At 51.4% G+C, this 11,536-nt stretch overlaps 2 protein-coding genes across 2 annotated transcripts; one reads left to right on the top strand and one right to left on the bottom strand.

The window, feature by feature from the left end:
* Positions 1-4,874: 4,874 nt before the first annotated feature.
* On the bottom strand, positions 4,875-6,000 carry LDX57_007861 (uncharacterized protein). The gene is made up of 2 exons (XM_046089578.1): positions 5,080-6,000; positions 4,875-5,016 (listed from the first exon to the last, which is right to left on the bottom strand). The coding sequence occupies exons 1-2, from the start codon at positions 5,785-5,787 to the stop codon at positions 4,906-4,908; spliced, it is 819 nt and encodes a 272-aa protein (XP_045945549.1). The 5' UTR covers positions 5,788-6,000; the 3' UTR covers positions 4,875-4,905.
* On the top strand, positions 6,001-11,536 carry LDX57_007860 (uncharacterized protein). The gene is made up of 3 exons (XM_046089577.1): positions 6,001-8,270; positions 8,317-10,856; positions 10,932-11,536. Exons 1-2 carry the CDS (start codon positions 6,780-6,782, stop codon positions 10,684-10,686), a joined length of 3,861 nt encoding a protein of 1,286 aa, XP_045945548.1. The 5' UTR covers positions 6,001-6,779; the 3' UTR covers positions 10,687-10,856; positions 10,932-11,536.

The raw sequence follows: 11,536 nt of genomic DNA, 5'->3' as shown, positions 1-11,536 counted from the left end.
ACTGCGTTCTGGGTTTCTTCGTCGTTCATTAAGCTCTCGTGTACTGCACCCTGTTTCCTCACGTTCAGTTGAATTACTCGGAGAGTTTTATTCATGACGTGATGGATAGAGCCTCTGACAGTTTTTGCTGTACGATTCATGAGGGCCTCCGCATGGAACGCACTTTAGAACCGTTTGGTCGCAGTTACTGTGGCGATGGCCTTCCGCGGCGCATTTTGCACACCTCTGGACGTTCTTGCACTGGAATGCTTTATGGCCAACCTCCTGACAGTTGTAGCATTGTATCGGTCGTGGTCGGTGTTCGAAGACTCTGGTCACACCAGATTCCCCTCCGGCGTGAAAGAAACCGTCGGCCAGAAGTCTCCGCGCATCAGCGCCTTTCGTTAGGTAAACCACCATTGACCCATAGGCCTTTGCACTCTCCTTTCTGCTGAGCCAAGCGATCTTGGCAACGGTGGCTTCGTTCTCCTCGCTGAAGGCTGCTGCGGCCCCTACCCGGATATCACCATTTTCATCGAGCACTGCGGCCTTATTGACGCTGTCAACTTTGATCGGGTAAAGCTCGTCACGGAGCACCCGGGCTCCCGCGCCGATCTTTGTTTCCGCCACTTTCTTGACCAGTTGGTGTTCAGCTTCATCGCGGCACGCTATTCTTATTCGGTTTGTGTTTTTCGGATCCACCGTGACAGCGCGACAGCGCCAGTGCATGTGGTTTTCCATCGTCCGAATCTCTGTCTCAACCGCCGCCCGTACTGGGCCTGCGGACATCCTCTCACGTTCATCGTCTGCCATCCTTGAAGTGTCTATCGTGCAATACAACGTGTCGGTGAAGGTGGTCGGTGTCGTGTTCGACGTTGAGAGAGTCCGTATGTTGCTCGGGTGACTGGTTGGAGGAGTGCGGGCGACATCTGCATAGGACGGGGAACTTGTGGGGTCTGAAGGACTGATTGCAATGCGCAGGGATTGAATTTCGCGGAGGATCTCATCGTGGCTGTTTTGAGAGCATGCCTCGGATTGCGGTGTCGGGGGTCTATCTGTCAGGGTCTGCAGCTCGTGTCGAACTTCTGCGAGTGCGGCACTAAATTCTTCTTTGACTTTCTGAAGCTCTTCCTTATGTAGTTCATCTCGCCGTCTGATCTCTTTCCTGAGTTTGACAAGCTCTTTAACAAGTGTGGCGGCGTCCAGGTCCTCGCTCTCGGTCGAGGAGTCGTCCGAAGTCACCGCATCATGTTGGGCTACTGGTTTGGCCCGGGTCTTCTTCTTCCGCTGGGGGCGCTTGTTTCTCTGCTCGGTATCGATCTCTTGGTCTCGAGCATAGTGAGTCGGTGGTCTTGTGGTACGTTTCGGCCTCGCCAATCGTGGTGGTGAATTTTCGTGTTCGTCGCGGCCGAGCGGTTCAGGGGTTCGCGTCTCGGCCCGTCCCGACATTTTTGCATCCCGGTGAACTACAGTCGATGATGATGATGATTATTCATACGCTGACCCCTCGCCTTAAGCGATATGCAGGGTACCACTATCTCTAATCTCTATGTACATGCTTCACAGTAAACTATTACTTTCCTGACGAACTTGGAGCCTCGTCAAGGCCTGTGTTGGCCGGTGCCTGGGGTTTTGTTCTGCCGCCCTCGTGGCGCGCGACTTCGAAATCTCTGCGATGCCTCCGCGAAGTCCAGTACCGCCCCGAGGACGCTGCTGTCTGGCGGGACATCTTGTGGCCTACCTTCCCTACCGTGACCTGTTCCTCCCAGCATATCTGATATATTATTGAACGCTCCTCCAATTTTCTGCCGTAGGTTTTGGCGCAGTACGCGGAGCCGCGGGCAGTCGATCAATACGTGCACCACCGTTTCAGTAGCCCCGCACTCGCATCGCTCGTTGTCTCGGAAGCCGCGTTGTTTAGCGTACGTAGCTAGCCACGAGTGACCGGTGCGAAGTTGCGTGAGCAGGTACGCTCGATTCCGGGGGAGCGAGCCATACAGACGGCGAGACCTGCTGGATGGCAGGCCTCGGTCGATGTGGCGCAGGTGCCCTCCGTTTTTCGATGTTTTCCAGTCTTGTTCCCACTCTAGATGGATCTTTCTGCAAATGTATCCTTTCTCCCGCGATAGGAGGTGTTTGAAGGGATGCTTCTTTTCCTCGCCTACTGCGGCTTTGGCCAGTCGGTCTGCCGCCTCGTTTCCAGGATCCCCGCAGTGTCCCGGGACCCATTGTAGTCGTAGTGGAATTCCTCGAGCGTTCAACTCTCTGGCCGAGTAGTGAATGGCCTGGATGACGCACTGGCCTGATTTGTTCCATGAGTTTCTGATTACTTGTAGTGCAGACATACTATCACTGAGGATTGTTGCTGGCTCTTGATCTGTTGCAGTGACCCCTTGGTTCTGCCGTGCTAGCTGGAAGACTAGTCCAATAGCATAGTAGATCGCCATGAGCTCGGCTGCATACACCGACCAGTACTCCATCGAACCGATACTGACTTGTCGCGATCCTATAATCTGCTGGTTGCGATCAAGAGCTACTGCTGCAGCACCCAGCTGGTTTTCCTTTCCTGATGCATCCGAGAAGACCGCTATACTTTGTCCTGAACTCTGTCTCGCTAAAGCTTGGGCCTGTGCTTTCTCTCGGTCTGGTTCGATCTCGATCTCGACAAAGGGCTGCGCCCGCCACGGTGCTCGTGGCCTTGGATCGATGGTTTCCAAGGCCTGTAGACGCTTCAGGCGGTGAACTACAGTCTTTCCGGGAAACGGTGTCACCACCTACTCTCCTTTGTTTCCCAACACACCTCGTTCCCGAGGCACACTATCCCTTATATAGCTAAGCGCTAGTGACAGCTGTCCACTTATGTTAAGAGTAGACCACCAATCCGTTCAGCTGTGGGGCGTCCTATCTTGACATTAGGCTCTGGAAAGAAACGAAAGAGTGCAGGTGGTGACACCGTTTCCCGAAAAGACTGTACAATACATACACTCTCAGCTTATCGCAGATGGACCTCTGCCTTTACAATCTATTGACCATCTAGCAAATAGGTACAATATGCCTTCAACCTGCAGTATCACAAGCTCAATTTGGAACGTTAACCATCTAGAACCCGGTCCGCTACCTTCAGGCCACAAAACAGAGGACAGGCCCCGCAGGAGTCTCCATAAGTATAGAAACCATGTTAAGGAGCTAGACCTTGCAATAGAATCGAGATTGGAGCTGTTTCCTCAATCGTCTTATCTTTCTCGGCTGTTGCATGGGTTGAGCGGGAGAGATCAGAGCCAAGAGCTCTTCTATCTCGCGAGAAAGTGCCCTGTACTCCCCACTGCACTGTTGGCTCATCTGACCCAGCAAGCGTTGTCGACCTCTCGCTTGTTTAAGCTGGTGTCTCAGCTTTGGCGCATCAGTAGTAAAATCGATATACGCGTTGACATGTGAGCGCGTAACCGCTCTACTAGCCACTCTACTAGGATGCCTTCTAGTAACTAAAATATCATCATGAAGTCTATCGCTTAGACCGGCGGGGCTTTTGTTAGGGAATGCATACGACGGAGTATTATTGGCATTTACCGAACAGTAGTTTGCTGAATCAGATTCACACCTCAAACACACTCTTATACTCATTTTTGGTTAACGCCAAGTCTGGGCTAGTACAGATGCAGCTAGCGCCGGACAATATGTTAATCCGGTATAGTTCGATGTTGTCACATCGGACGTGTTACGTATTTTACTTTCATCAATGGTATTTCTGCCACACTGGTTCTGGAAGGTTCCGCCCAATCAGTTCTATCACGTGATAGGGAGCTCCAGTCAACATCACAGCAATATGGTCGTTTCACTCATCAACCAGCCTGTGAGCAAGCCATCGAGAAAAACAGGACTAGGTCTATTTTTTACTGGCTTCGGGCTCAATCTCGATGCAGATCCTGCTTCTCGTACTACTGAGCCTGTTAGCTGCAGCTTCCTCATGCAAGATGGCTCATCGAATGCAAGACTGACGTATGACAATGCTAATACTAGGTTTCTCAGCAGCACTACTAGCTTTGTGGCAATGAGCTACACTCCCGTCCAGCCAGATAGTCTCTCACCTCAGCCTCTCGATCCATGGGATAGGACCCCGCTGTATGCCCCCACTCCTGGAAGCTTCGGCCGAACACCTACACCATCCGTATATAGTCCTAGTGCTCGGATATCTGATGACTTTGCCTATACGCCACCACGAGAATCTCAAACAGATGGGCTACGGTTTATACCTTACACACTCTGGGACAAAAAAAAGGTGTATGATGAACAGCCACTGGCCTATATTCATTACCTAGTCAAGTGGAAAGTTACCAAGCGGTCGGTCATAAGGGTCACGGAACCAGACATGGTAGTAGCACCAAGTGACTTCTGGGAAGAAGTGCTCCACCAAAAGATCGAAGGTGTTAGACATCGAAAGGCCTTTCAGAACAAACGTGTTAGGTTGGAAGATACTACTATTGTGGCTTCGATGTCGAAAGACCGCCTTCACCAGCAATTTGAGGGCCTTGACATTGATTGGACAGTCATAGAGAAACAGCGAATCGTGGGGTCTGCGATTAGTAAGATTAAGGCAGCAAAACGAGATACAGAGGCAGTATTAGACTACTATAGGACGATAGCACACACTGTAACACAATTTCCAGATCCCGGGCAAGAAAATGATACTCTCTACTTATCTGGTGACAGTTTACCTCGAGGCCTTTCAAGGCGCCCTACACCCACTTCCAGTTCAGCAAAGCTAAGATTAGGCTCGAGTGGAGATAACGTACTGTAACCTGAATGCTGGACTTTCAGTACAAAATAAGGAAAAAAAAGAAAGCAATTAACAGGCGTGAACGTCGCATTATATTTAATAAATGAAACTGATATACTTCTTCAGACTGCAGTCAGCTGGCCAGCGTAGCATTATCTTCTTTTGCTTGCATCAGATCCGATCGTCATTTCATAGCGACCTTGCTGATCCTGCCCTATTTTCTGGACGGTAGACTCCGTGGTGTTGAAGGTCATATTTTCATTCTGCTTGTGTCAACAACTTGATAATGAATTGAAGATAGGAGAATAAGATCGACCTCCACTTACACTTTGGTCCAATACATTCTTGGCAGCCGTGTTTATCACTGGATCCCGCTCCGATGCAGAGCGCAATTCCTTTATGACTTTGAGAAGCTTGTCCATTTCCTGCTCGCCCGCCTCTTCTTCATCGCTCGCGGACGGGGTGTAAATTTGGTATAGTGCGTCAATGTGGTCATTGATGTCCTTAACCAGCTTCTCGAGATGCTTCTCGTCATAAATAGCGAACTTGAAGAGTCGAGGAACTGACATCTTATTTCTACGCTCGTGGACGATTTTTTGCATTGTCTCATGAAGGTAACAGTGCATAGCGCTCCACTTGAAGCCATTCTGGCCGAACGGCTTTATTTCGTTCGCTTTCACTTCAGGGTCATCCTCAGACTTTCCATTGCGTTCGTTGTGACAGATTTTCTTCGACTCTTCGAAAAGAGTCACCAAGATCCGAAATGTCCGTATAGCCTGATTCTCCTGCTCTTTGTCGAGCTGGAACGAGCCTGAGTTTTTCAGCGATTCCTCGTCTTCGATATTCGAGCCTGTGAGACCGACAGCCTGGCCCCAGCGCGTTAGTCTTAGTTGCGCACTGCCAAGCTTCACGATCAGGGACTGTAGTCGTGGGGCCGCCTTTCTTGCAACATAGATATAGTCAAACAAGGTAATGGTCGTGGTAAAAAGACCTGCTAGCCCAGATGCCGCACCAATAACTTCCGCACCTGTCATCTTAATACGGGTGCGCGTGGCTCTGTGTAAATTTATAGATTGATTGATGATGATAGGCTTGCGGGAGATCGAGATGGATTCTTGTGTACACTGCTCGGGGAAATATGGTCTTATTTATATCAAAGAGACCGACCTGGAGTACATAAATACTAGATTGTTGTAGGCGCCGAGGTCGCTGGAGTGCAGGAGTTACGCATTGCCTACGGCTGGAAAGCGGTCGATGCTATCCATTTCTCGCAAAAAGGAGGCTGCGCCTTGGGAGGGGGCGATCTGCAGGAGTGGGAGCGCGACGTGGCAATGCAATGCAGCGTGGTGGGATCCGTCACACCACACGAGCGCTTTTCATCACCTGATTGGCCGAAGGAAGGGAAGGGTGGCAGTGAATTGTGGGACACGCGCAGGCAACGGCTCGTTATTTGTCCAGCTTGCAAGTGGAGCAGCAGCTACCGCGGAGCCAGATGACAATACTTATTCCAACACCATGCAAGACCGATGGAGTCAGCTCTGCAAGCTGCAGTTGTTTTCAGCTTGATGACCCGGCTCCTCAATCACGTGCAAGACGAAAACCTTTTTGATTAATCTTGGAGTGACGGCTCAAATTCTGTCCCCTATCGAATTTCTCTGCTGGTAGTGGTGCATTACAGTGGAATTATGAGACACGCTTGACTCACTTTAGAGCAGACTTAGCTAGCATCGTCTGATTTATCCTTTACCATGAACCGTCAACAGTTCGATATCAGTGGGGGAAATATCCAGGCTCAAGGAAAGATTGAAAACTCGTAAGGGCACATTGACACTGATATGGCTTCGAAAACCCATTCTGACATAGTACTCTCCTAGCAACTTCTATCAGTATGTCGGAGGTACGCCTGGATGTCAAGTGTTCCACTCGGTGGTTCTCAGCCTAACATGAAAGCTTGCAAGACCAAGACAGACAAAGCAGAGATCGTTGCCTCGACTACTTCGCAGTGACTGATCCGCGCGATGTCAAGATGGCCATCCACCAGACGAGAGGAGCCGCCCTCAAAGAATCCTACGAGTGGATCCTCTGCCATTCCCAATATCTGTGTTGGCGCGATAGAAACAGCAGCCAGGTCCTTTGGGTCAAGGGCGATCCAGGTAAAGGCAAGACGATGCTACTCTGTGGCATCATCGATGAGCTCCGTTCGACCACAAAACTAGCAGATTCCCAAGCCAATACCCTTCTTTCTTTCTTTTTCTGTCAAGCCACAGTCCCGAAGCTCAGTAACGCTCATGCTGTCCTGCGCGGGTTGATCTATATGCTCATAGACACGCAACCGTCTTTTCTCCCCCATGTAAGAAGAAGATTTAAGAACACAGGGGAGCCGCGATTCGGGGATGCGGAAGCGTGGACTGCATTGTGCAATATGTTCTTCGATATCTTGCGTGATTCCAGCCCGGATAAGATCTACATCGTAGTTGATGCTCTCGACGAATGCGTGCAGGGCCAAGACAAGCTCTTACAGTTTATTCTCCAAGGGACGAATGAATTCCCACACGTCAAATGGATTATTTCCAGCCGGAATCATGTTGAGCAGCGTACAAGGCTCGACGGCTCGCAGTCAATACTGAGCCTGGAACTGCAGAAGAACGCAGATCTCGTATCTATGGCGATCAGTGCTTACATTTCCGATAGGATATCGAAGCTTGAATCCCTACAAAACGATGATAACCTGCAGGAGTATGTTCGACAGGCCCTCCAGGAGAAAGCCGAGGGAACTTTTCTCTGGGTGGCTCTCGTCGTCCAGGAACTCGAACGAGTCGACAGCTGGGATGTGGAGCAGGTGGTCCATGATGTGCCAACAGGGCTAGATGGCCTATATGCGCGAATGATCGACCATATCAAGAAGCTCGCCGCGCAAAGCAGAGAGTACTGTCAGCTGGTCCTATCAGCGACCGCACTGGCCTATCGGCCTCTGCAGCTACTGGAGCTGGGGGTGGTATCTGGACTCCCAAACAAGATCGCCGGAAATGTCAAGGATACAGAGAAAATTGTCAAGAGAAGTGGCTCCTTCCTCACGGTTCGTGACAAGACGGTTTATTTTGTGCATCAGTCTGCCAAGGACTATCTGATTGAAAAGGGTGGTCAGAACATATTCTCGTCTGGTCCTACAGCTGCTCACCGCCGAATGTTTATGCAGTCACTGCAAGCCCTTTCAAGCAATTTAAGACGCAACATTTACGAGCTAAATCTCGAAAAACCCGACATATCGGTCTTTGAGATAGCAAACTGCAGACCAGATCCTGATCCACTCTTCGCCCTCCAATATAGTTGCACGCATTGGCTGGACCATTACCTCGCAGCCAATTCTGAATCCTCCGATAGAATTGAGTCACCCGAAAATCAAGACATATCTCAGTTTTTCCGAGAGCATCTCCTTCACTGGTTAGAAAGCCTTGGGCTTATTGGTGAGGTCCGACATGGCATCTTATCTCTCAAAAGATTTGCCCGCCGACACCAGGTAGGTGATTCTTAACCGACTACTAAACTCCATCTAATTTTACCAGGATATGCTTGTTGATAAACCAAGACCGAAACCAGAAGCCAAAAGAACGGGAAGGTTTTTGGAGATATTCGGCGGTCGGAGAAAACAGAAAGCGCTGGCCCCCACCAGGCGAACTTACCATCAGCATCAGGCTATCTCAAAGGAAGCCGAGAGATTTGCTACCAGCAATGGATTTATTATACAAGAAGCACCTTTGCAAACTTACGGGGCTGCGCTTGCTTTTTGCCCTGGAAATTGTGAGAGCAAGAAGCTGTACTGGGGTGAGCGGTTAAAATTTCTCAGGGACGTATCTATGATGCGAGAGTCATGGGAACCATGTATACAAGTCCTAGACGGCCATACGGGCTCGGTCAATGCAGTGGCCTTCTCGCCTGACGGCCAGACGGTGGCATCGGCCTCAGACGATCAGACGGTGCGACTATGGGATACGGCCACGGGCGTGGAACGCCATAGCCTGCAAGGCCATATAGACTGGGTCAGGGCAGTGGCCTTCTCGCCCGACGGCCAGACGGTGGCATCGGCCTCAGACGATCGGACGGTGCGACTATGGGATACGGCCACGGGCGTAGAACGCCACAGCCTGCGAGGCCATACAAGCTGGGTCAGCGCAGTGGCCTTCTCACCCGACGGCCAGACGGTGGCATCGGCCTCAGAGGATCAGACGGTGCGACTATGGGATACGGCCACACTGGTAGAACGCCACAGCCTGCAAGGCCATACAGGTCATATCAGCGCAGTGGCCTTCTCGCCCGACGGCCAGACGGTGGCATCGGCCTCAGACGATGAGACGGTGCTACTATGGGATACGGCCACGGGGGTGGAACGCCACAGCCTGCAAGGCCATATAGACTGGGTCAGGGCAGTGGCCTTCTCGCCCGACGGCCAGACGGTGGCATCGGCCTCAGACGATCGGACGGTGCGACTATGGGATACGGCCACGGGCGTAGAACGCCACAGCCTGCGAGGCCATACAAGCTGGGTCAGCGCAGTGGCCTTCTCACCCGACGGCCAGACGGTGGCATCGGCCTCATACGATCAGACGGTGCGACTATGGGATACGGCCACAGGGGTAGAACGCCACAGCCTGCGAGGCCATACAGATCAGATCAGCGCAGTGGCCTTCTCACCCGACGGCCAGACGGTGGCATCGGCCTCATACGATGAGACGGTGCGACTATGGGATACGGCCACAGGGGTAGACCGCCACAGCCTGCAAGGCCATACAGATCATATCAGCGCAGTCGCCTTCTCGCCCGACGGCCAGACGGTGGCATCGGCCTCATACGATGAGACGGTGCGACTATGGGATACGGCCACAGGGGTAGACCGCCACAGCCTGCAAGGCCATACAGATCAGATCAGCGCAGTGACCTTCTCACCCGACGGCCAGACGGTGGCATCGGCCTCAGAGGATCAGACGGTGCGACTATGGGATACGGCCACGGGGGTGGACCGCCACAGCCTCCAAGGCCATACAGATCATATCACCGCAGTAGCCTTCTCGCCCGACGGCCAGACGGTGGCATCGGCCTCAGCCGATCAGACGGTGCGACTGTGGGATACGGCCACGGGGGTGGAACGCCACAGCCTGCGAGGCCATACAAGCTCGGTCAACGCAGTCACCTTCTCACCTGACGGCCAGACGGTGGCATCGGCCTCATTCGATGAGCCGGTGCGACTATGGGATACGGCCACGGGGGTAAAACGCCACAGCCTGCAAGGCCATATAGACTGGGTCAGGGCAGTGGCCTTCTCGCCCGACGGCCAGACGGTGGCATCGGCCTCAGACGATCGGACGGTGCGACTGTGGGATACAGCTACAGGCGTGGAACGCCACAGCCTGCAAGGCCATACAGGCCGGGTCAACGCAGTTGCCTTCTCGCCCGACGGCCAGACGGTGGCATCGGCCTCATGGGATCAGACGGTGCGACTATGGGATACGGCCACGGGCGTAGAACGCCACAGCCTGCGAGGCCATACAAGCTGGGTCAGCGCAGTGGCCTTCTCGCCCGACGGCCAGACGGTGGCATCGGCCTCATGGGATCAGACGGTGCGACTGTGGCATACGGCCAGGGGCGTGGAACAAGAAATATATGAGGTTGGTTCAGCAGTTGAAACTTTAGGATTCTCAGCTGATGGTTGTCATCTCATGACTGATCGTGGTTCACTCTCTATGAAAGATCAACCATCAAGTTCCTCTGTTGAGCACTCAGGCGCCAAAATCTTTATAGATGAGAAATGGATAACCCGGAGCGGGCAACGTTTGATCTGGTTGCCGCCTGACTTTCGACCGAGCTCCGTGGCGATTAGTGACAACTGTTTGGTTCTTGGACATAAATCTGGCCTCTTGACATTTCTCTGGTTAATATAGTGCGTTTTGCGTGATAATGTACTTCCAGGTTCGCCTCATCTTAGCGTATTCTCATCCCATTATATTCTAATCTCTTTGTAAAAAGAGGGCATGGGGTGCCACTTCAATTTATACTTCGTTGTTTTGCCACATAACACTTCTAGCAGATTTGAATGTTGTGAATCGTCCAGGTAGTGTGTACCCTTCCTATGCGTAATTGCTGGCAAAAAGTGCTCTTCTGACATCATTAACTAACATTAGAGTAGTACGTAACAAGTCAGCAGGTACTGGCATCCATCCACTCCGCATTTTAAATGAATTTGCCCTCATGACCAAAAGGGCCGCTCCTGCCTTGTCTTTCTCTTTATAGTATATTTAAAATGAAACGCTCGCTCCACTGCTATCATTGAATATTTCGCATCGAGTTATTTCCCTCCCATATTCTTGACCTCACAAACTGCTTAACACGAATGTTCCAGCAGTCCATACGCAGTTGGAGGGGAAGTATTGATATGATTTGGTTGTGGATTCCAGGCGATTCTCATAGATTACTATAATGGAGAAGATTTCTTACTCGTCCATAACATATGATGTATCGTATACTGTAGTACCGTTTCACGTCTCATCCATAGTCAAGCCAGCATGCCTAAAATGCCCTTGGGCGCTTTGCTCTCGCATCCCGACAGTATCAACATACCACTCCAGGAATTAGTTAAAGCCTTGGCTGCTGTCTTCATAGAGTTGCCAGTTTCGCTTAATGAAACCTTTGAGTTCGGCAAAAAATTCTTCAATTGGATTCAAGTCAGGCGAGTATAGTGGTAAATACACCAATTTGACTTCTGCATTCAAGCACAGATTTTCAATCCGATCG

This window comes from Aspergillus melleus (genome assembly GCF_016097325.1).
Source record: "Aspergillus melleus strain CBS 546.65 chromosome Unknown contig4, whole genome shotgun sequence".
In the NCBI taxonomy this organism is placed as follows: Eukaryota; Fungi; Ascomycota; class Eurotiomycetes; order Eurotiales; family Aspergillaceae; genus Aspergillus; species Aspergillus melleus.
This window is presented reverse-complemented; position numbering and strand designations above follow the sequence as displayed.

What these genes read in the sequence shown, in the direction of transcription:
- LDX57_007861 (XM_046089578.1), bottom strand. Translation starts at nt 5,787, where the DNA reads ATGACAGGTGCGGAAGTTATTGGTGCGGCATCTGGGCTAGCAGGTCTT. An exon ending in AGAATGTATTGGACCAAAGT is followed by an intron (nt 5,017 to 5,079) that starts GTAAGTGGAGGT and finishes TGACACAAGCAG; the next exon opens with AATGAAAATATGACCTTCAA.
- LDX57_007860 (XM_046089577.1), top strand. Translation starts at nt 6,780, where the DNA reads ATGGCCATCCACCAGACGAGAGGAGCCGCCCTCAAAGAATCCTACGAG. An exon ending in GATTTGCCCGCCGACACCAG is followed by an intron (nt 8,271 to 8,316) that starts GTAGGTGATTCT and finishes TAATTTTACCAG; the next exon opens with GATATGCTTGTTGATAAACC.